At 41.2% G+C, this 25,116-nt stretch overlaps 1 protein-coding gene across 2 annotated transcripts in view; it reads left to right on the top strand.

The window, feature by feature from the left end:
- Positions 1 to 25,116, top strand: part of EXOC4 (exocyst complex component 4) — a 798,914-nt gene that overhangs the window by 543,007 nt on the left and 230,791 nt on the right. For both annotated transcript variants that reach the window (XM_069588401.1, XM_069588402.1), the window contains exon 11: positions 12,001 to 12,220. In XM_069588401.1, coding sequence (XP_069444502.1) covers positions 12,001 to 12,220 — 220 coding nt within the window. The remainder of the gene's footprint in view (positions 1 to 12,000; positions 12,221 to 25,116) is intronic.

The following is a 25,116-nucleotide window of genomic DNA, read 5'->3' on the forward strand; positions in this document are numbered from 1 at the left end:
CACTTTTAGCCAGAAAATCTTTCTATAGTCACAGAAAATAGTTATACTCAGCGTGAACAATTACAGGCTGTTGGGGGAGCCTCCTCCTGATGTGCTGGTGACTTACTCCTATGAATTAAGAGGCAAATGTGCTCCAAAGTGCATTAACCTTTATGGATTTTTTCTTTGGTTTTCATGTTCCTCTGATTTGTGGTCTTAAATATGCCTGTTGCTGCTGTTTCTGAACGAGTCCCTTGTAAATCATTTCTAAATGATCTTTTTCGAATCAGATAATCCAAGTCAGTTGAATATATCCCCAGTCAATTCCTCTGAGGCTTCTTTCCTTCTTTGCCCAAGTTATTTTCAGTTTGCTCCGTGCCTTAAATGTCATGTGTGCTGAGTCACTCCTGCCGTGTCTGACTCTTAATGACCCCATGGACTGTAGCCCGCCATGCTTCTCTGTCCGTGGGATTCCTGAGGCAAGAGTACTGGAGTGGGTTGCCATTCCCTTCTCCAGGGAACCTTTCTGACCCAGGCATCAAACCTGCATCTGCTGCCTTACAGGTGGATTCTGTACCCACTGAGTCACTTGGTACCAGTCAAGCATGGCAGGGATTTTGAGTGTGTTCTGTATATTCATAAAAGCCCACTGTTCCCCCTAGAGTGATGTGCAGGAAGTGTCATGAGCACGTAGTTCCCTGTTATTAGTGATTGGCATCCTTTCACATGGGCCCATGTTTCTCCAGAAGAGTTCTGCATTGAGCAGTCAGTGTTCCTTCTGGATACGAAGATTGTCTTGATTTTGAGGGGAAATGTGAGTTTTTTGGTGTCCTCGTAACTAATGTGTCAGTCTGGCTATAGGGTGGCTGTTACTGCTATTGTTTGTGTTCTTTCCATAAAATGAAAACACAAAATCAGTTTCAAGAAAATTCAAATTTAGAATTCTGGCTTTTAAAGCACAATATTGTTTATTCATGTCTCTGTCACAAACAGTGCATCACTGCTTATTGCTAATTAAGTTTTAATGTAGATATTTATAAATACCTGTGTCCTGTGACATTATTTAATGTACATACATTAAACGTTATGGTGAGGACAGTGACATGGGGATTTACCTTTGAATATGCTTGATGTCTTGAGAACCCCATGAACAGTATGAAAAGGCAAAATGATACTAAAAGAGGAACTCCCCAAGTCATTAGGTGCCCAGTGTGCCACTGGAGATCAGTGGAGAAATAACTCCAGAAAGAATGAAGGGATGGAACCAAAGCAAAAACAATACCCAGTTATGGATGTGACTGGCGATAGAAGCAAGATCAGATGCTGTAAAGAGCAATATTGCATAGGAACCTGGAACATCAGGTCCATGAATCAAGGCAAATTGGAAGTGGTCAAACAAGAGATGGCAAGGGTGAACGTCCACATTCTAGGAATCAGCGAACTAGAATGGACTGGAATGGGTGAATTTAACTCAGATGACCATTATATCTACTACTGCAGACAGGAATCCCTCAGAAGAAATGGAGTAGCCATCATGGTCAACAAGAGAGTCCGAAATGCAGTACTTGGACGCAGTCTCAAAAACGACAGAATGATCTCTGTTCATCTCCAAGGCAAACCATTCAATATCACAGTTATCCAAGTCTATGCCCCAACCAGTAATGCTGAAGAAGCTGAAGTTGAATGGTTTTATGAAGACCTACAAGACCTTTTAGAACTAACACCCAAAAAAGATGTCGTTTTCATTATAGGGGACTGGAATGCAAAAGTAGGAAGTCAAGAAACACCTGGAGTAACAGGCAAATTTGGCCTTGGAATGCAGAATGAAGCAGGGCAAAGACTAATAGAGTTTTGCTAAGAAAATTCACTGGTCATAGCAAACACCCTCTTCCAACAACACAAGAGAAGACTCTACACATGGACATCACCAGATGATCAACACCAAAATCAGATTGATTATATTTTATGCAGCCAAAGATGGAGAAGCTCTATACAGTCAACAAAAACAAGGCTGGGAGCTGACTGTGGCTCAGATCAAAAACTCCTTATTACCAAATTCAGACTTCAATTGAAGAAAGTAGGGAAAACCGCTAGACCATTCAGATATGACCTAAAGCAAATCCCTTATGATTATACAGTGGAAGTGAGAAATAGATTTAAGGGCCTAGATCTGATAGATAGAGTGCCTGATGAACTATGGAATGAGGTTCGTGACATTGTACAGGAGATAGGGATCAAGACCATCCCCATGGAAAAGAAATGCAAAAAAGCAAAATGGCTGTCTGAGGAGGCCTTACAAATAGCTGTGAAAAGAAGAGAGGCGAAAAGCAAAGGAGAAAAGGAAAGATATAAGCATCTGAATACAGAGTTCCAAAGAATAGCAAGAAGAGATAAGAAAGCCTTCTTCAGCGATCAGTGCAAAGAAATAGAGGAAAAGAACAGAATGGGAAAAACTAGAGATCTCTTCAAGAAAATTAGAGATACCAAGGGAACATTTCATGCAAAGATGGGCTTGATAAAGGACAGAAATGGTATGGACCTAACAGAAGCAGAAGATATTAAGAAGAGATGGCAAGAATACACAGAAGAACTGTGCAAAAAAGATCTTCACGACCCAGATAATCATGATGATGTGATCACTAATCTAGAGCCAGACATCTTGGAATGTGAAGTCAAGTGGGCCTTAGAAAGCATCACTACGAACAAAGCTAGTGGAGGTGATGGAATTCCAGTTGAGCTGTTTCAAATCCTAAAAGATGATGCTGTGAAAGTGCTGCACTCAATATGCCAGCAAATTGGGAAAACTCAGCAGTGGCCACACGACTGGAAAGGGTCCGTTTTCATTCCAATTCCAAAGAAAGGCAATGCCAAAGAATGCTCAAACTACCGCACAATTGCACTCATCTCACATGCTAGTAAAGTAATGCTCAAAATTCTCCAAGCCAGGCTTCAGCAATACGTGAACCGTGAACTCCCTGATGTTCAAGCTGGTTTTGGAAAAGGCAGAGGAACCAGAGATCAAATTGCCAACATCCAATGGATCATCGAAAAATCAAGGGAGTTCCAGAAAAACATCTATTTCTGTTTTATTGACTATGCCAAAGCCTTTGACTGTGTGGATCACAATAATCTGTGGAAAATTCTGAAAGAGATGGGAATACCAGACCACCTAACCTGCCTCTTGAGAAATCTGTATGCAGGTCAGGAAGCAACAGTTAGAACTGGACATGGAACAACAGACTGGTTCCAAATAGGAAAAGGAGTACGTCAAGGAGTATTGTCACCCTGTTTGTTTAACTTGTATGAAGAGTACATCATGAGAAACACTGGACTGGAAGAAACACAAGCTGGAATCAAGATTTCTGGGAGAAATATCAATAACCTCAGATAAGCAGATGACTCCACCCTTATGGCAGAAAGTGAAGAGGAGCTAAAAAGCCTCTTGATGAAAGTAAAAGAGGAGAGTGAAAAAGTTGGCTTAAAGCTCAACATTCAGAAAACTAATGGCATCTGTTCCCATCACTTCATGGAAAATAGATGGGGAAACAGTAGAAACAGTGTCAGACTTTATTTTGGGGGGCTCCAAAATCACTGCAGATGGTGATTGCAGCCATGAAATTAAAAGACACTTACTCCTTGGAAGAAAAGTTATGACCAACCTATATAGCATATTCAAAAGCAGAGACATTATTTTGCCAACTAAGGTCCATCTAGTCAAGGCAATGGTTTTTCCAGTAGTCATGTATGGATGTGACAGTTGGACTGTGAAGAAGGCTGAGCACCGAAGAATTGATGCTTTTAAACTGTGGTGTTGGAGAAGACTCTTGAGAGTCCCTTGGACTGCAAGGAGATCCAACCAGTCCATTCTGAAGGAGATCAGCCCTGGGATTTCTTTGGAAGGAATGATGCTAAAGCTGAAGCTCCAGTACTTTGGCCACCTCATGCAGAGTTGACTCATTGGAAAAGATTCTGGTGCTGGGAGGGATTGGGGGCAGGAGGAGAAGGGGACGACTGAGGATGAGATGGCTGGATGGCATCACAGGCTCGATGGACGTGAGTCTGAATGAACTCCGGGAGATGGTGATGGACAGGGAGGCCTGGCGTGCTGCGATTCATGGGTCACAAAGAGTCGGACATGACTGAGCGACTGAACTGAACTGATGCCTGATGACCTAAGCAGATCTTCTGCAGGCCTGTAAATATCTCATAACTTTTCACATAGAAAGCTTGAACTTAAGGAAGAGAAAGAGATGGTTCAGATTTTTAAAAATGTCTTTAAAGCCATTATGCTATAGAAGAGATTCAGAGCTTCTTGATGGAGGTAAGCATGTTACCTCTCTGCAGATTTACAAGACTGAATTAGAAGTTACTTTAGCAGAAATGATATGTTGCAGGATCCTGCAAAATGCAAGAGGTCAGAGGAATAAATCACACGTAACTACTGATTCTAATACATAAGATCAAGAGGAAAATCCCAGGCTTTTCAGATAAATATTGTGTGTACATAATGCAGCCCAAACTACCAACAGATGTGTGTGATAATATGACAAATTCAGGAATAATAAAAGTGAAAAGAATTAAAATGTTTTATGTTGTATGATATACATTATATACAGATATATGTGTTAAAAACAGACTTAGCAGTAAACAGTGGCATATTGTCTGTGAGAGAGCCATGAATGAATTCCTTGTATTCCAAAAGCCAGAAGTCTGAATTTGTATTTTCTGAAGTGTATACTTTTGATTTGTATTTTAGTTCTCTGGGAAGACGTTATTTCCCCATGACTGGATTTACGTTATGCGCTTTTTGGCAAAAATATGCATTTCTGGTAAGAGGTGCTGCTGTATTCTTCTCTGTACCGTGTCAGATGGTACCTGGTGTCAGTTTGTCCCATCACTACTGTCAGCTGTAGAATCTTTTAAATTACTAGACTGTGAATATAAGGAGTACTTATTTACTCTGAGCAACTATTTTTATTCAACTGAGTATTGCTCTCGTTGCAACTTCTTGAACACAGAGGATCCAAGTTGTATTTTAGGATATTTCCAGCTGGTAGCAGCCATAATTGTTGACTGAGATGAAATGGAGCCTTACAATAAGATGGAATTTGTGATGAGGAGTCTGGGTTAAACAAGGGGCTTGGGAAACTTGAGTGAAATTTTAATTAGTGTAATTTTCCTGGATAGAAATCAAAGCAGAATAAAAATTTTGAAAATAGTAGGTTAAGTGTGGGTACTGTGTGCTCATGTATGTGCTCCAAAGTACACATGCTTGCTGTAAGAAAGAGTAAATTTAAAATATAGGGGGAACTTGCTATAAAGTACAGGGAGCTCAGCTCAGTGCTCTGTGATGACCTAGATGGGTGGGATGGGAGGGAGGGTCAAGGGGGAGGGGATATATGTATACATATAACTGGGTCACTTCATTGTACCACAGAAACTAACACAAAATTGTAAAGCAATTATATTCCAATTAAAAAGAAAATATAGGTATTACGTATGTACAGATTTTTGGAGATCCCCTGGTTGATGGTAATTTGAAAATAAAACCTTTGGTAAAATAGTTACAAATGGCAACATTAGAATTTAGGTAGTAAGATCCATGCTTTAGACATTCAAAGACAATCAGGATAGATTGCCTACACTCTTTGTTTTCTGGTTTATCCTACTCTACAGCTTGAGGATTGGGAGGCTGATCTGAATAACGTTCTTCAAAAATTCCATAATTAGATACTCTGCATCTTGCACTATATAGGTCCTTCTCTTTGATTCTCATTGTCTCTCCTTCCATATACACAGATGGACCTGTGCTTTGTGTTTGCCTTCTCATCGTTTACAAGAAGAGGAAATCCCCAGTGTGAAAGCACTTCACGAGATTAGATAATACCCTTTTGACAGGGTTCCATCTGTGTTCCGTCTTAACTTTGAAGTGTTTTCTTTCCTAATGAGATTCCTTTCACTGTTACAAATTCAATGTTTTCTTACTTCCAAAGAGCTGATTAGGAGCATTGTTGGGAAAACTGGGGTTTTTGATGCTTCTCTTCAACACCCTTGCCTCTGTCTTCTGTCTTCCATTCAACAGATGATTTTTCAAGGTACTTAATAGGTGAAAGGAGCCATGCAGCATTCTGTGGGAATCTGGGGGAAATAAAATATAGGCTCACCCATAAAAGATGATCAGGAAGTACTCCTAGTACTTTAACTCATGGAAGGAATTCCACAGAAGCAAAATGAAGATGTTTACTGTATGATTATCTATAGTGAAGCCAGGAAGCAGCATTGATGTTCCCTAATAGATGTTTGGGCTTCCCTGGTGGCTCAGACGATAAAGAATCTGCCTGCAATGCAGGAGACCCAGGTTCAATCCCTGGGTCCAGAAGATCCCCAGAGAAGGGAATGGCAGCTCACTTCCAGTATTCTTGCCTGGAGAATTCTGCAGACAGAGGCTACAATCCCTCTGATCACCAAGAGTCACACATGACTGAGTGACTAACACTAACACTTTTCACTTTGGCAGTAAATGTTTAGGTTAATAATGTGTTCATTAGATGATGGGACTTCCCTGATAGCTCAGTTGGTAAAGAATCTGCCTGCAAGGCAGGAGACCCCAGATCAATTCCTGGGTCAGGAAGATCCCCTGGAGAAGGGATAAGCTACCCACTCCAGTATTCTTGGGCTTCCCTTGTGACTCAGCTGGTAAAGAATCCGCCTGCAGTGTGGGAGACCTGGGTTTGATCCCTGGGGTTTGGAAGATCCCCTGGAGAAGGAGAAGGCTAACTACTCCAGTATTTTGGCCTGGACAATTCCATGGACTGTATAGTCCATGGAGTCGCAAAGAGTTGTATATGACTGAGTGACTTTCACTTTCATTAGATGATAAAGTGAGTCTTAGGCTTACAAGTACTAACCTCTGTGAAATGGCCAATATGAAGCAGTGTGAACAACCTTATTGCATGAAGCAAAAAACAAGTAAGAATGTGGGCATGGAGTAGAGAATACTCTTTCAATCCAAAGCATCTGTGGTTGAGATATAGGATTATTTTCTTTCTTTCTCTTTTTCTTATAATCTTAATCGTTTGGAGAAGGGCGCTATTTATCAGAGAGATCACACTCTGGAATTAAGGGTATATGAAAGGACCTATTAATTATTTTATTCAATACTTGATTTAGCAAATATTTCCTGAGACCTACTGTGTGCCGGCAGTAGACTAATCCTAGGCCGTGAAGATACAGCAGTGAGAAATTTACACTTGATCCCTGGCCACATGGGGTTTTCGTCATTCCTACATACATGCATTGCTGAAATAGTCCAAGTAATAATCTAATGGCCTAAATTGCCAATTATGGATAATTGCATGGGAAAGTAAAGGATAGAGTGAAAAAAAATGATAAAATATGTCACACTTTGCTCTAAATCTCCAACCTCATCAGGATTTATGCACTGATAGTAATTATACAAATAGCAGCAGCCACCACCTACGTAGCAGTTAACTATATGTCAGCCTCTGAGATGAGCACTTGCATTTTATTTCCTTAATTATCAGAATAAATCCTGTGTGTTACATCCATTTACAGAATACACAAATAGGATGAAGAGAGGCTAAGTAACCTGCCCAAGACACTCAAGATTCAGACTCAGGAATCCCTACTTTCCGTGTTCCACCCTTGGCCATTCCACTTCCCTAAACCTTTCCTCTCTGCACAGACTATGAGTTCGGTTCACCTCTTGGATGCCTAGGGACGATCTTCCTCTGTGTCCTTCCTGCCTAAGAAAGGGCGTTTTGCCCATTTAATGTGGTTGCTTCTCATTCTTGACCAGAGGGGAGAAGAGGCTGGTGAGACAGCCCCAATTTTTCTCTCTCATTCTCCCCTCATGTCTCATGCCTTCTGCACAGTGGGACCCTCCCAGCTCCAAAAGCAGATTTGGAAACATGTTGAATGGGTCCCCTCGAGTCAGAGATGACACCATCAACCTGACTGTGTCATTTTAGACGGATGTGTATGCTTTAGGGAATAAATGATTTGTATTCAAAAAAAATCATTTGGCTGAAGGTGATGGAAGCTGCTCCTTCTGTGCTGCTCAGAGTGGTTTCCTATTCGAGGGGCACCAAAGGCAAATAAGGGACTAGAAAAAAAGAAAAATGGGGTAATTTAGCGCCTTCTGTTACTTTGTTTAGGAGCAGGTTAACTACTAAAAATCTCCTCCAAATAACTGGTTGATTTTGAAAATGCAAGAAGTACTTCTGCTCAGAAAACTCTCCTTCTAAGACCCATGGGAAAGAATAAATAGGGATTCTGATGACAGGTGTATTTATTTGTTATCAGATTAGTAACAGTGGTTGCCTTTCAGAAACAGACCAAGGGAACCAGGATGCTCCTGGGTGGAGGGTTTCTCTGTGAGTTAGATGAGATCACAGGGGATCACTGTAGCATGATGTGGGACCTGGAGATCTTAAAACTATAACCATAGTTAACTATCTGCTCTTTATTTCTTCATTTCTGCCCCCCCCCTACTCAATCTCTTCTTAAAGATTTATTGTATCTTGTTTTGGGTCAGGCTTTAAAACATATATATATATATATATATATATATTTTTTTTTTTTTTTGGCTGCACCAGGTCTTAGTTGCAACATGCGGGATCTTTAGTTGAGGCATATGGAATCTAGTTCCCTGCTCAGGGATTGAACCCAGGTCCCCTGCATTGGGACCCCAGAGTCCTAGCCACTAGACCACCAGCGAAGTCCCTTGGGTCAGCCTTTTACTTCCCTTTAGTTGCTGACAACATCAGTTAAGAAACCTCATTGCTGTTTGTCATGGTTTCTCTGTGTCCACTTTCCTGGGTGACTTTTCCACTATAATAATCCTCTGTGTTCTCTTTCCTACCCTCACTCCCCCTCTGAGGACCTGGAGGTTAATGGAGCATTTAACTGATGATATGGAAGAGTAACCATCATGTATTTGTTTATTAAGTAAAGGAAACTCTTTATTAGGTTAAACAGCTGAACTTACGGAACATTTATATCCCAAACTTTAAATGTGATCTAATTAGAAAGCAATTTATGAAATAGTCTTTGTTAAATGTAGATAATTTTATATTGTCTAATTTAATTTTATTTGAATTGCTAATATATTCACAGTTTTTAAAAAATCAAATGATTATGAAAATTATAATTGAAAAGTGTATTCTCACTCCTTTGCCAGACTCCCCGCCTCCCATCCCTGCTTCCTGTAAATACTCACATTTACTAATTTTCTTATGAATCCTCCCAGGATGTCTTTACGATAAAACAAATAAATGTATAATTCTTATATAAAGGTGCATATTGGTATGCACCTTGCTTTTCTCACTAAACAGTATAAGTCTTAGAGATCTTTGCATGTAAGCTCATCAGAAGCTTCCATGTTTGGGAGCTGGGTTGCTGCCCAGTATTGCAGCGTGTAGATTCACCATAGTTTATTTAACTGATGTCTAACTGATGGATTTTTTGTGTTATTTCTAATCTTTTGCTATAAAAAACAATGCTGTACTGATCTCTGTACCCTGTGCATAGATCATCTCGTCCATATTCAGATAATAGCTGTTGGAAGAATTTCCCAGAAGTGAGATTTCTGGGTCAAAAGGAAATACATTTGTAATTTTGAATGATAGTGCCAGTTTGTCCTTCATCAGGGTTGTAACATTTTTCATTCCCATCAATAATATATGAGAATGTCTCTCTGCCCACACTTAAACCAACAGTGTGTTTTCAAACTTTTGGAATCTGGCTGTTGCGTAGGTATAAATAATGGTATCTCGGTATAGTTTACCTTTCATTTTTCTCATTATGAATGAAGTTAAAACTTTTTTCTTATGTTTAATGTTCACTTACTGTAAAATGTCTTTTCATGTCTTTTGGTCATTTTTCTACTGTGTTCTTTGGTTTTTTTTACTGCCTGTCGTCTGTGACATAAGTTGCAAATAGATCTTCCCAGTTAATCATTAATTTTTTTCTCTATTTCATTAGATTCTGTTTAATTTCCTTTAACTCCTCTTCTTTCTGGAAAAATCTAAAGTGTAAGGCCTTTCTTGCTTTACAGAACATTGTAGAACTGTAAAACTCACCAGGCAAAGCAGTATTATTAATCAATAGGGGAAAATAACGACAGTTTCATGGCCTGAAATTTTTTGGTGTGGAAACATTACAAAGTCTTCCTGTCAGTTACAAATATATACAGAAATGAAAAATAAAACTAATATGTATTAGTACCCTGTAACATTAGAAACAATGAGAATCAGAGTTTTGTTTCTTTGTTAAAATCTTACCAAGAGTGGGGTTCCCTGGAGGTCCCACGGTTAAGACTCCCACACTTCCGCTGCAGGGAGCACTGGTTCAATCCCTTAGATCTGGGAACTAGATCCCATACGTCGCATGACCTGGCCACGTGCTTGCCACCGTCTTCTTATTGGGTCACTTACAGTACATAGCAAAGATCTTTTTTCTCTGCCTTGGTGAAATGTCGTACTTCCCTCTCAGTTTGGGTCAGCTGCCCATATTTTATTCTTTGCTTTTCAATGTCATGAAATATCTCCAAGAGTTCCTCTAGGGTAACATGTTTTGGTCAACATCACTTCCTCTGGGATGCCTTTCTCTCTTTTGTCACAACTGTTTTAAGGTCAGTTGGTTCACCCTCCCTCTGGCTGCGTGTTCCTATCACATGTTCCCAGGGTCTATTATTTCTTCTATAAATCCACTTATGTTCAAGTCAGATTTTGCTCCCAGCACTGCTTTTAGGTTTCTCTCTCTCTCTCTCTCTTTTTTTTTTTTTCTGTACTTTTAGCTTTCTTGGCCAGTCCCTTTTTCAGTTATCCATTTCTGCAAACTGTCACAGGGGTTAATCACTGAAAGACAAGGAGACAACAGCTACCCACGTTGCTGTCTATGGACTGAGGAACAGATGTGAAGTGACCATTCACTGATCGGACTTTGAAGGAAGTGATATGACTGATCATTGATTGTGATGAACGTCAATTATTCACATAGAAATTTCTGGATTGAAGCACTGGAGTTTCTGTTTCATGCCACTGCTCACAGTTAATATGCTGTGGTATATTCAAATCCTGTTGACCTGGTGTGATTCACTACACTGTAGTAACTTAGATTTATGCATATCAGAACCGTGGAAGCAGGAGCTGCCATCATAGAAAAATACGAAGAATAACATAACAAGTCTCTGTGTACTCATTTGTGAGGCTTGACAGTTAGCCTTCTGCTATAAATGCTTTAAGTGTTTTTTATAAAGGAAATTGATCATTACAAATAAAGTTAAACTTCTCCTTTGTCCCCAGCCCCCTCCTGTTTCCTTTCATATCCTCTCAACCCACATTAGCATCATAAATTCAAAGACTGTCCTTATTGGTAAAGACCCTGATGCTGGGAAAGGTTGAAGGCAAAAGGAGAAGGGGGTGGCAGAGGGTGAGACGGTTAGACAGCATCACCAACTCAAGGGACATGAATTTGAGCAACCTCGAAGAGATAGTAGAGAACAGAGGAGCCTGGCATGTTGTAGTTCATAGGGTTGCAAAGAGTCAGAGATGACTTAGAGACTGAACAACAATATCCTTTATTTTCTCTTTTCGAAAGTTCTGTCTACACATACGTAGAGTTTAAGAAATATGCAGAATGGGGTTTGCTCTTTACTTTGCATCATAATTTGTGTTTTTGTTTATCACATTTTCTTTTGCTTCTTATATTTTTATTTCCTTCTTGAATTAATAAATATTTTTGTCTCTCCTTTCTCCCCACTAGTTTGAAATTTTTGTTTCTGTTTCATCCTGTTTCTATTGAATAAGTGAAATAACTTGTGTTTAAAAAACAGACTCATATATAAGTGGATATTAAAGAGGCCTGCCCTGGTTTAGAATTCTGGTAATTTCCCCAGATCTCTCCGTGGCAGCAAGCAGGGATACCCATGTTTGGTCATATTTCTGTAACTATCTTTCTGATACGTTTGACAGTGGTTGTGTTCTGTTTGTCTTCCAGATTTATTCAAGAGATAGAGCATGCCCTGGGACTTGGTCCTGCCAAACAGTGTCCTCTTCGAGAGTTTCTCACCATGTACATCAAAAACATCTTCCTCAATCAGGTCTTGGCTGAGATCAACAAGGAGATCGAAGGAGTCACGAAAACATCTGACGCCCTGAAGATCCTGGCTAATGCAGACACCATGAAAGTGCTGGGGGTGCAGCGGCCTCTCCTCCAGGTAATCATATTCTTTGAACTTATTCTTTCTATCAGCAGTTTTCACTGACTTGGCAAGAGTTACAAATTGAAAAGAGGAGAAGAATTACCATCTGTTTCCATGTTCATCAGGGACAAAATAAGAGGAAATAAATTAAATGGGCACTAGGGAAATTAAGGACTAATGTAGAGATAATGGAAAGTCCTGAAGATCTCTAAGAAAAAAATGGTTAGTTTTGAGTATGGGAGATGGTGAGCCTCATTAACATGCAGGCAACTCCTCATTATTGGCCTGAAACTTGTCCTTGAATAGAATTCTCTTTCCAGTGGTGAGAGCATGCTAAAGTAGAAGGGTTTCCAGGGAGGAAGTGACTCTGCCTAACCTCAGTGACCAACAGTAAACCCTCAGTTCCGTTTGAATGCTGATTTGGCTAGCTCACAGTGAATCTGAACCCACCTTGCAAACTGGCTTTTGAAGGTCAGATCATTTGTTAATTCAAGTGCCGATCATCTTAATATGAAAATGTTACTTTCCCTATTTTAAGCGATGGTTTCTGGGCAACAGAAGTAAAACAAGTTGTTAGATATTCAGATTAATAGATGAGGTATTTATTTTACATGCTTTAAGCCAGTGACTTGGAGGTAAATAGAAAACCAAACGCAAATTTGTGTTAATATGAATTTCAATTATGAATATACATTAATTATTGTTATGTTGGATAATAATTGGACCTTTGCAGTGTTTCTTCATTTAAGAGAATGATGGGCACAATAGTACATTTTTGCATATGCTGTATGATATGAGGATATGTCAAACTGTGGAAGACTTGAGCTCTTCAAAGAGAAATTGGGTAAATGGGATAGTTGCTTTAGTTGCCTTCCTTGACCTGCTTTTACATACGTCATCCTTGATTTTTCCTTCTTTGTACACTAGAATGGATACAAATGCTGGCCCTCTCGTAGGGAAATGTCCTGGTATGAGCATCCTCTTTTTTTATGAGCAGAGTCTTCTATGGTCTTGAGAACATAGACGAGAGGCACTCATTTCCCCCAGAACTAGTGTAATAGCAACACGTCTAGGAAGATGTTCGTTTGGATTGTCTGAGTCTGCGTTCCTAGTGAAGGATCTGTCCTGAGTGTGGGACGGAGAACAAGGAGAAGAGCAAAGACATGTGCCCACTCACCCTCCTGCGGGCTCATTCTTCTACTGGCCCTTTGCATGGCCGGCCTCTTCTCTTGGTGCCAGTTCAAATGTCACTTCCACAGGGAAGCTTTTCCTGACTCTCTGCCTAAGTAGGTTCCCTTCGTTGGTTATTTTTCATCTTCCCTCCTCCAAATTTATTCTCAACACTGGAGCCACATTTTATGGATGTATCACACAGACTCCCATGCCAGGTGACTTATGATCAGGTTCTGCCAGTAGACAGCGTGAGCAGGAAGTTGGAGGGTCAAAGGAGAGGGAGCGATTGAGCTCTTGTCTCCTTCCTCTCCGTTTTGGACCTGAGTTCTGGCCTTGGGTGCCTCCCTCCATAACGAGAGGTCCTGCCAGATAACACTTTCTCCATGGCTCCAGCTCTCACTGGACTATGACACCACCATTTCCTTTCCTTGGCCCTTGATGAGAGCTTTCTGCTCTTACCAGTCTCTGGGAGCCTCAGCATCCCTTGTTCCTTCTTCCAGTGCTGCCTGTACCTCTGTAAGTCATCTCTTCATTAGTATTTCTTCGTTAATCATCTGAATGGAATTCTGGTTTTCATTTAGGATCATGAATAGATTTCCCTAGTTAGTCACTGTTTTCAGGTTTTAATTTTTGTCTTTCTTTGCACAACAGTCATAGTTGTTTATTTTCTGGCTTGTTGATGGTGGGGGACAAGGGAGGCCTGGCGTGCTGCAGTCCATGGGGTCACAGAGAATTAGACACGGCTGTGTGATGGAACAGCAACAACAACAGGCTTGTTGATTTCCTATCTTTTCTCACTAGAAATTAAGTTCCAAAAGCATAGGCAGGAAGAATGTGCTCAGGAGTTTGTTGGATGAATGTAAATGTGGGTGGGTGGGTAGATAGATGGTCACAGTGAATAGGTTTTGAGTGTCTTAACTGCAGAGTCAGAGTGGGAAGATGAGAAATAGAGAGTGACAAAAACTTGTTTGCTTTTATGTTATGTCTTGACCATATCATTAATTTCTTCTCCATTAGAAAGCCTCTCAGCGTGTATATCCCTCAAGTATCATGCTATATGCTGCACAGAGCAACTTTAATACACTTAGTATGGTGAAAATAAAAGAGACTGCCTACAGACTGTATCTGGGACCTAAAGATACTGGCTCATTAGACATGAGGATTTTCAACTTGACTAACAGAGACACAGTAAAACTCCTAACTGGTTGACTACAGTCTGGGCCATGTCAGGGCCACACACCGCTGGCTACACGGCATCTCTGGGCTGTCCACCAACGTGCTTGTCAAGTCACTGCTAACCTCATCACCAGCCATTTGTACGTGTTACTACGCCTCTTGTCCTTCAAGTCAATGACTCCATTCTGAGGCTACATTCAGAACTCCAGCCTTACCTCTTCTTTCTTTCTTTGACCTTGTCCAGATATGATAGTTACATGTAAGTGAATAAATCTTAAAAGCCATTTAAGCTATTCATCTCCAAACAGGTTTACAGAGCCCAGATACCTGCTTTCTTATTTGTTGTTTTGTTCTCCCTTTCTTCCTCAGAGTTTTATTTTTGACAGTGAAAATGAGTTAGACTACATCAATAAGTTTGTTTAATATTCTCAGAGTTAGGTTAAAAAAGTACATGAGGAGGAGGCTATTTTCCTTTCCCATCTTGAGAAAGTCTCTGGCTTTCTCTGATGCTTGTAAATTGTTTCCTGACAGTTTCTCTCGTGCTCAGATTTCAGTGTTTCTTATATGTGTTTCGGTGTCCCTTTAATAATTTTTTTATTCCCAGCTAGTTATAGGTAGCTAATATAAAGAAAAATAATTGAGAAGTGATTCTCAGTAATTGTAGCTGAGAATCCAAAGCAGTTGTGAAGAAGAGAGCTTGGAGAAATATCTGTATGTGTGAAAGATGCAGGAGGGCAAAGTATGGAATTCTGTGTCCTTCAAAGCCATTCCTCCTGCTCACTGTGGTTTGGTTACAGACTGGAAAGGATCGTGCCTTTCCCTGGAGGCAGCACCCACTGTCATAAAGCATCAGCCCAATGGGGTTCTCAGGGGACAGTGGACAGACAGCTGTCTCAGTGCTGCTTCCGTTTATTTCGTGATGTGCAGACACAGAGAACCCCAGGACACTCGGTCCTTTCCTCTCTGAAATGGCATTTGGTCAGGGTAGACAGTCGGTTATAAGGGGGCATTTATTTGGGCCATAACGTCCTTTTACATAGACTTCCCAGGTGACTCAGTAGTAAAGCGTCTGCCTGCCAGTGCAGGAGACTCCGGAGACATGGGTTTGATCCCTGGGTGGGGAAGACCCCTGGAGGAGGAAATGGCAACCCACTCCAGTATTCTTGCCTGGAAAATCCTGTGGACAGAGGAGCCTGGCGGGATATAGTGCATGGGGTTTGGAGAGTTGGACACAGCACACACGCATGCTCACGCGCTTCTACATTGGTAACTTTACTTTCCAGGCACATGGGAAGGAAGAAAGGAAGGAAATAGGGAGGAAGAAATTACAAGGACCATTTTATAGGTGAAATAACTGCGTAGATGCTGGCCGCTGATACAGCAGCATTGTACTAGAAGTAACAGAAGCAGTAATGATAGCAGTCATAATAGTAAATAGTAATAATGGTGCCAACTCACACTTTAATAGCATTTACTATGAGCCAGACACTATCGAGTGCTTTATGTGTATTGACTTGTACATGTTTTATATGCATTGACAAGAGCTTTGTGAAGGTGGCATTCTTATTGTGGGGAGGAAACTGAGAAACAGTGAAATTAAATAATTTGCCCAAAGTCATTTAGCTAGCATCAATAAAACTGTAATTCAAACCCAGGTGACCTAGCCCTGGAACCTGTGTTCTAACTCAGTTTTACTCAGTGTAAGAGAATGCTTCCCTGCAAGCTGTTCATTTGCATACTCAGTACTGTCTGACTCTTTGTGACTTCATGGACCATAGCTGGCCAGTCTCCTCTGTCCATGGAATTTTCCAGACAAGAATACTGGAGAGGGTTGCCATTTCCTACTCCAGAGAATCTTTCTGGACCAGGGATCGAGCCCATGTCTCTGAATTGTAGGTAGTATGGTACCACTGGGCCACCCAGGAAGCCAAGCTTTTTGTTAGCAATCTGCTGTGAGATGGGCAGAATTTGATAGTCAACATTAAGCCTTTTTTTTTTTTTTTAAAGCAATTTGACATTGTTGGTTGAACCTAATAGTAAAAGATTGGAACTTGTGTTTTTATCCCTGGGTGTTTCAATTTTCATTTTTTTCTAGTAATTCGTTGTTATTTATTAAAGTATCTATCTGCAGCAGACTGGGAGCACAGGGGGAGAGTTTGGAACCAGATTCTCCTTGCAGCCAGAGATGCACTACTCTAAACCCATGTATGTATTGCCTACAGGGAAGTAAAAGTGTAAAGCCAACCATCTTCCTTACCTCAGTTGTCTAAGCCTTTTTCCAATGGATGGACTAGCTTGGATATTTGTTGCAGGTGCTTCTCTCCTTGATGCACAGCCCCTACAGCCTTGGCTGCTGTAGAGAAGACATTATTGAATAAATGGCTGAGCGAATAAAAATGAAAGAGCTCATGATGGCTTCATTAATACAAGGGTGTGTGTGTGTGTATGCAGGTTTTGCCCCCACAGTATAAGTTTCATGGTCTTGCGTTTAAGACGCATTCAATTCAGTTCAGTCACTCAGTCGTGTCCGACTCTTTGCGACCCCATGAACCGCAGTATGTCAGGCCTCCCTCTCCATCACCAGCTCCTGGAGTTTACCCAAACTCATGTCTATTGAGCCGGTGTTGCCATCCAACCATCTCATCCTCTGTCGTCCCCTTCTCCTGCCCTCAATCTTTCCCAGCATCATGACAATGTTTAAATTAAAACATCACAGATCTTATACCTCAAATGCTGTTAGATGGAAACAGGTAGACTATGCTTCATGCTCTTACCATCTGAGAGTCCTGTTACCATCACTTTTTCTGCAGAGTGGCCTCCATCCATTGCAAGGCAAAGCATGCTGACTCAAATGAAAGAAATCCATTAAGAGAAATTCCTCATTTCTCCTGACTCAGATCTTCTGGCATTCCAGACATAGAGCTATGGAAACAGTTGATTGTTTGAAGTGGATACCCCTTCATGCCTTATATATCACAGCAATCAACCAACTGTTCACTCATCAGACATGAGGAAACATTCTCTCTGTTCCCTAACTTGTCCTTGGTTTGGGGATGTAATTTGATTTATTCCTCTTTAGTGTCTCCATCCAGAAAAGGGGAGAGGAGACTAATGCTTAGGTTTTTCTCCCTTAACTATCACACAGCTGAATGGACATGTTTCGGTGTGAACAAAAGATACAGGTAAAGGTTCACCTCCACCCTCCCACCAGTGGAATACCTGGTGTCCTTGTTACTTAGAGAGGGACCTGTGGACAAGAACGCAAGACCTCTGAGCCAGAATATGCATGTGTACGGCATCCCCAGGTGATTTGTGCGTACATTAGATTTTGAGGAGCACAGCCTCCCTAGTGGCTCAGTGGTGAAGAATACGCCTGCCACCGTAGGAGATGAGGGTTTGATCCCTGGTCAGGAAGATCCCCTGGAGTAGGAAATGGCAACCCACTCCAGTATTCTTGCCTGGAGAATCCCATGGTCAGAGGAGCCTGGTGGGCTACAGTCCATAGGGTCGCACAGAGTTGGACACAACTGAGTGACTGAGCACACACATACTCCTTGTACGAGAGCAACGTGAAGCGTGGTCCATGGACTGGTGCATCATATCACCCGCTGCTGCTGCTGCTGCTGCTGCTGCTGCTGCTGCTGCTGCTGCTGCTGCTAAGTCGCTTCAATCGTTTCCGACTCTGTGCAACCCCAGTATCACCTGAGCTTGTGAGAAATGCAGATTCCTCAGCCTCAACTGTGCTCCAGAGTGGAGCTCAGGAATCTCTGGTCCAAGCAGCCCTCTCGGTCATTAATAGAGGTGGAAGTTTTAGAAGCATTGTCTTACATAGTACCAGCATTTCCAGCTGGAGACTAGGCAGTGGGGCTCTAATGCTGTGGGCTTCTAGCACTGCGGCAAATAACAGTAGTTACTTCAAAAAAATGATTCAGCTTTGTTTCATACAGATGCCAAATTTGTAAAAACAATATTTGCCGCGGCAGCAGAAGCTGCTTCCTAGTCTAGCACGTTGCTGAATGTTGCAGAGTTCTTTCCAGACACAGGCTGAGTGTACGTTTCCTGGCTCGTGTTGAGCAATGTGAGACAAGGACAGCTTTCCTAAAGCCGAGGCTTAGATTCCCACGTTCACTGGAGGAAAAAACCATAAACTGTGCAAGTGAAAAAGTTGAAGCAATATTCAAACATTTAAAGCACATTTTCATTTCCCTCATTGCCCCAGTGTGTGTCAGAGCCCTTCTGAAAAGTGAGAAGGTTAGAGGCAGCCTGCAAACCCTACACTCTTCTCTCTTCCTCATCCTTCTGAGCTCCCCACTGCTGCCTGGTGGGGTGTGTGCGTATCAGTAACAATTCTCTTTAGAATCACCCAAGAGCTTTCTGAACACACCCAGGGAGTTGGTTCAGTTGATCAGGGGTAAGATTGCATTCCAGAGATACAGTTCAGTAGATCAGGGGTGAGGTCTGGGCATCCAGGTGTTATGAGCTGTCCAGATCATTCCAGCATATACAGATAGTATTAGCATCACTTGTCACTGGCCTGCATCTTTCTACTCCATAGAATCAATTACTGCCCTGAGAGGAAGTACAGAAATGTTATAAATAAGGGATTCTTTCAGTCAGTTTTGTAACAAAGGATCTGTTAGATACTTTGAATCAAGCTTGATAAATAAGACTTGGGATCAGATACAAATAGATTTAAGTCCCAGATGTTTCAGTGGATACTTTTGTGATCAGGACCAAGTTGCTCACCTCTCCATACCTATTCCCTGCTCTATAAAATAAGAATAATAAAATATGTGTCCTAGGAACACAGACATCATTTTTAGGGTTTGGATGGAATAATGGTTGTAAAAAACATGCCTCCTTCCTTTTCCAGTCACAGATGCCTGGACTTCAGCCTTGACCACTCTGATGCCTGTCCACAGCTTAACTCTCAACTTCATAGCCTTTTGACTTCTACTGACCATGCCTCACCAGTCCTGTTGTTTCTTTGTAGATTTCAGCCTGCATCTCCTCTCATCACTGACTTGCTGTTTACTCACTCCTGTTCTCTGTGCTCCCTCACCCAGCTAGTAACTCCTGTTTCCTTCTTCCCATTACCTTAGAGTGTCAGCAGGAGATGGTATTGTTTCACTTCCTGCCTCTTTTTCCTGGATTTGCCCACTGGTCGTTTGTTAGCAGCAGAAACGGCATGCAATATTTATGATCATTAAAGCTAGTATGTTCATTTCCCAGGGCAAGTATAACAAATTACCACAAACTTGGTGGTTTAAAAAATAGAAATTGATGGACTCATAGTTCTGGAGGCCAGAGGCCACATTCCCTTCAAAGGCTCTAAAGGAGGACCCTTCCTTGCTTCTTCCATCTTCTGGTGGTCCTGGCCTTTTTTGGCTTTGGGGAGCATAATTCTGAGCCCTGCTTCCATCTTAATATGATCTTCTCCCACAATCTCCATTTTTCCTTTTCTATTTCTTCTCAGGACACTCTCATTGAATTTAGGGCACACCTTAATCCAGCCATGACCTCACCTCAATCCTTACCATGTTTATATCCACAAAGACCCTATTTGTGACTAAGGTCACATTCTGAGGTTGCCTGTGGAATGTTGGCAAGACACTATTCAACTCACCACAGCTAACAATTAGAAGCAGTCTATATAGAATGCAACATATTCAACTTGCTATATTTTCCTAGAAAACCCTCTGGCAGGAAGCAGTATAGAAGTAATGTGTTAAGGCAGTAGGGCCAGAATGGTCTAAATTCTAGATGTCAGCAAGGTTCCAAATGAAAGTTTTTGGTGATTGCTGGAGCTCTAGTTAAGCTTTATTGAAGGTTAGTGGACACAGCTGCTTGCAGTATAATGATTTGCCAGAGATAATTACACTGATGCCCAAGCCTATTATCTCCCCGGCTAAGTCAAGGTGCTGCCAGTAACCTCTTGTTGGGTTCCCAGGGAAGTGTGGCCAGCAGAAGTAGCATGTTGTTTTCATCATATCAAATTATGTTAATGTGAACAATGTTGGATTTGAGTGGTGTTTGCATTACAGCCAGTTGTTGCCACTCTACTCCATGGTACAGAATAGATTTAGTTTTTATTAGCCTAAATAGATTAGTCCCATTTAAGGTCTGCTGGAAGTCATCATGGAAATCATTAAGTGGAAAAGAGAGCTGATCAATTTTTTTTTTTTTTCTTCTCCCCTGTAAGCTTGGAGAGGTGGTGCTAATGGTCTCACTGTGCTAAAAATAAGTCTCAGAACCAAGATGCCTTGAGGCCTAATTTGATTCTTCAGTGTTTACCTAAACCTAAAGAAATACTGACTTAAATAGTAACTTCACATTTTCCTTTGATAAAGGTAAAATAAAAGTAAAATAAAATACTCACCAACAATATTATTTAGACCCTTCATGATGCATGAAGGCCTCAAGTAACCAACCACTAGTGGCTGCTTCAGGTTTTATCTGGGAAGATGGGCTACAAGAGTCCTTTGTTCTTTTTGATTGTTCAGATTGTCACTGTGGCTTTCAACACTCCCCTGTCCACTTCTGAGACAGCTGAGCAAATTACATCTTTCAATACTGATGTGGACTTTGGGTGTGTCTTCAGATTTTCTTATCAAGTTGTGCTATTTTTGTATGATTATTTTTGTTAATAGTTTAAAGCATTTTATTTGTTATAGAATTTTTGTTGTGATTCTTCATAGCCATTCAGGAAAATAACTCACAGAAATTCCACCATGGCATGGTAGAAAAAGCATTTAAAATGGGGATCCGGTCTCCCTGTCAGTCCAGTGACCTTAGACAAGCCCAAGCCACTTATTGTCCCTCAGCTTCACATTTCTCTATGAGAATGATACTGGCCTAAACCACCTCGTAAGATTAAGGTGAGGAATACAGCAAGATCGTGTATTCGGCAGGGCTTTGTGAACTGCTCTACGTATTGAGTTGTCTCATAATTGTTATTATTGCTCCACACACCCACATGATCATTCAGAAAATCCATTAGCATTAAAGGAAATGATGCTAAGAAAACACCTACAGAAATGAAAAATATTTCCTGTTAAATGAGAGGCTTCACTAAGTTTTGCCAACAGTTTGTTTTATAGATGATTGGACAACCAATATAAGAACCTGGTATTTTACCCCCAGAGTTTATCATGAAAATATTTGAAACATCTAAAAAGACTGAGAAAGAAAGAAAACCACCCATAGCTCACTATCCAGATTTTACAGTTAGCACTTTTCTGAATTTGTTCCATAGCGTAACCAAACCTGATAGATTTGAATTCTTTTTCAGTCATTCTAGAAATGAATTCCCAGTCATTCCTGAGCACTTTACCATGATGTTCTTCACAGATTTTTTAATATCTTACTTAGAAAATCTGAACATAAAAAGAAATATATTAAGTGAGAAAGTAGTTGCTTTGTGTTAACTGTTCAGTTTCTAAAAGTATCCATCCAGATGTTTCCTTAAAATAGTGTCATGGAACAGGAAATTGACCAACCCATGCTTGTTATTTATCTATTACTTATAGATTGCCTTTATTGAATAGACTGCCTTTATTGAATGATACTACCAGGGAATTTGCCCTTAAAACTCCTGATGAAAAAGGATATGAAGTGAGCAAATGAGAGATGATTTTTATAAACATGCAGAATAGGCACATCATGTGATCAACTTCAACTTTTTATAAATATCTTTGTAGTCTTATCTCTGGCTGAAGAAGAAATAGGACCTTGTTGTCCATTTGGCTGGTTTTCATAGAAAGTCCCCGGTTAACTAGATGGGAGAAAGGGGTGTGTGTGTGTGTAAATACTCATATATTTAAACTAACTTCATACAGTATAGCCAGTGAGCCATTTGGAGAAAACCAAGAGGGGCTAGAAATAAAGATATCATTTTTCTTCTGTCTGCAGAAAATCATTTGCAGCCAACCCAATGCATTGTATAAAAATCATTAATGATATGAAGTTGTTCTTTTTTGAAGTCAGTTAAAAATACAACTGTTTTCTCCAGCATTCCATCAATTATCAGAATGTGTTTGGGACAGATTTTAATTTAGATGCAACTTTCCCAGAATTCATTTCTTGTATCTGGGTTATGAGGTCAGTGTATAACACAGAGGCTGGGAAGGGCTTATCCACAGGGCTGGAGGAGTCATGAGGGGCTGCTGAATGAGAAAGTAATTACAGCCAATGACACTTGTTTACCAGCTTTGCTTGGTACTGAGAAACTTGCTTGAGCACCAGGCTGTTTCAGAATGACATCAATATAGGGATAAGCCCTGGGTTTTGAAGGAGGATTCTGAATTTACTTTCTAAGTAAAGGCAGGCCCACTGATGGCCATCTTGGTCTTCACCTAGACTGTGCTATGTAACAGGGCTTATTTGGGGTAAGTATTTTGAGGGATTTGATTGGCTGCTATCTGTCTGGATCTTGCCTCGGCCCACTCCTTGGTGGAGAAGCAGGAGAGAAGGCAATGACTAGTGACAGATCTGCTGACGGGGACTGAACTGCATTAACACTCGGTCGTTCATATCTTTAGAGAGCTGTCTTTGCCCAAAATAGATTTGACTTTACTTGCTAACAAAGGCATCTTCCGATGTATTTCTCTTCCTTAAACACTGGAGAAGAGGAAGAACATCCCATCGAGAGATAGCAGGAAGGGAGAAAAGACTGGCTTGACAGCCCAAGCAGATGATCGTTACCGTCCTTGTGAGCAGCAGGATTGCTGACCTGGCACAATGACTGGTGGAAGCCGGATGAGTATAGACAGAGAACTGCTGCTCTTGGGGAATCTTTGGGTCCTTATCCTAAGTCATTTTTGCCCTGTCTGGATAGAGCAGCTCTGGCTTAGAGATGTTCTAGTGAGCCAAGGAAGAGGAAGAAGACTGCCTCAGCTTGAAAGTTAAACGGCCCTATAGGATGAACTGTTCAAATAGAGTAGATGCTTTTCTTCATGCTTTTCAAGGATCCTGTCCTGCTCACAGCCTAGCGTGCACTTTGTCTTAGCTTAGACGCCCTAAGATGGGCTGGCGAAAATCTGACGCATCAAATGTAACAAGAGTGACACGACACAGCTGGTTAATTTCCACTGGTGAAATTCTGATAAACCTAAAGGATTACTCACTGCACACCTCCTTTGTGCTATCACTGGACAAGGAGATGAGGATATACAAAAGAAATTTAAAGCCCGACTCCCACTTCTCAGGGTCTTCCGGTTTAGTTGGGGAATCAGAATTCCTCACGCCTATAAATGTGAGGGCAGCAGAGGACCATGGGTACCTGAACACTGAAGGTGATGGTTCAGCAGATTTGCAGTTTAAGAGAAAGATGGTGACGATGACCCTGTATGTGAGACAGCAAAAGAGACACAGATGTAAAGAACAGACTTTCGGACTCTGTGGAAGAGGACGAGGGTGGAATGATTTGAGAGAATAGCATTGAAACATGTATATTATCATGTGTGAAACAGATCACCAGTCCAGGTTCAGTGCATGAGACAGGGTGCTCGGGGCTGGTGCACTGGGATGACCCTGAGGGATGGGATGGGGAGTGAGGTGGGAGGGGGGGTTCAGGATGGGGAACACATGTATACTCATGGCTGATTCGTGCCAATGTATGGCAAAACCACTACAATATTGCAAAGTAAGTAGTCTCCAATTAAAATAATTAATTTAAAAGATAAGAAAGAATGGAGGACTCAGCTGAGGGCTGGAGAATTCTAGAAACTTTAAACAAGAGGTGGGTCCTGAACTGGACATTGTAGGATATGTAGAAATAGAGAAGGGGAAGTATTACTTGAGCCAAATGATACATGTGAAGACACCAAAGGGATTGTTCACAAGATGGTAGGATTAGTCTAGGTGAGTGAAGGAATGGAGAGTGAGAAGGAAGGTTCTCAGTGCGCAGAACTCCCATGGAGGGAGGTCTTAAACTTTGCTGAATTGTTCCCTTTGTAACAGCCTGGAAGGGTATTCTTTAATGGGTGCTCTCTTAAGAGAGAGTGGGCTTGGGCAATTCACAGGTGAGATTAGAAGGCACCCAATGCCTAGAAATTCACTTGATCTGCTGGGCAGAGACATTTCAAACTCAGGGAACACAGAATGGGAATTTAGTTCTCTGTGTCTCAGAGATATGTAATTCTCTTTGTAGATTTTACTTGATAATAGCTGTGCCCCAGAAAACCATCTTGTTTAACCAATGTGATAAGCTGACAAAGTAGTTTTTCTCTCTGATTATTAGGTACTCTGTGTAGTCAGTGCACTGGTACCATGTGAGTGTGGTTTCCTCTTTTATTTTATCTCAATGCACTGTGTTATAAATAGTTAAAAACAAAACAAAAAGATAAGAGACAAAGAGCCTGGGGTCAGAAGGGCCAGCCAAGATGGGAGTCCAGTAATCCAACCCAGAGAGGAAGATGGCTTCCAATGAGTGTTTCTCTCTCAGACAGAAGCTTCCGGTGGTAACCTCACAGCTACCTGAGGTTCGGTGAACCCCAACCTTTTGCTCGGATTTGAAGTCATTCTTTTGATTGCTTGTTGTGATTGGGCAAACACCCCAGATG

This window comes from Ovis canadensis, chromosome 4 (genome assembly GCF_042477335.2).
Source record: "Ovis canadensis isolate MfBH-ARS-UI-01 breed Bighorn chromosome 4, ARS-UI_OviCan_v2, whole genome shotgun sequence".
NCBI lineage: Eukaryota > Metazoa > Chordata > Mammalia > Artiodactyla > Bovidae > Ovis > Ovis canadensis.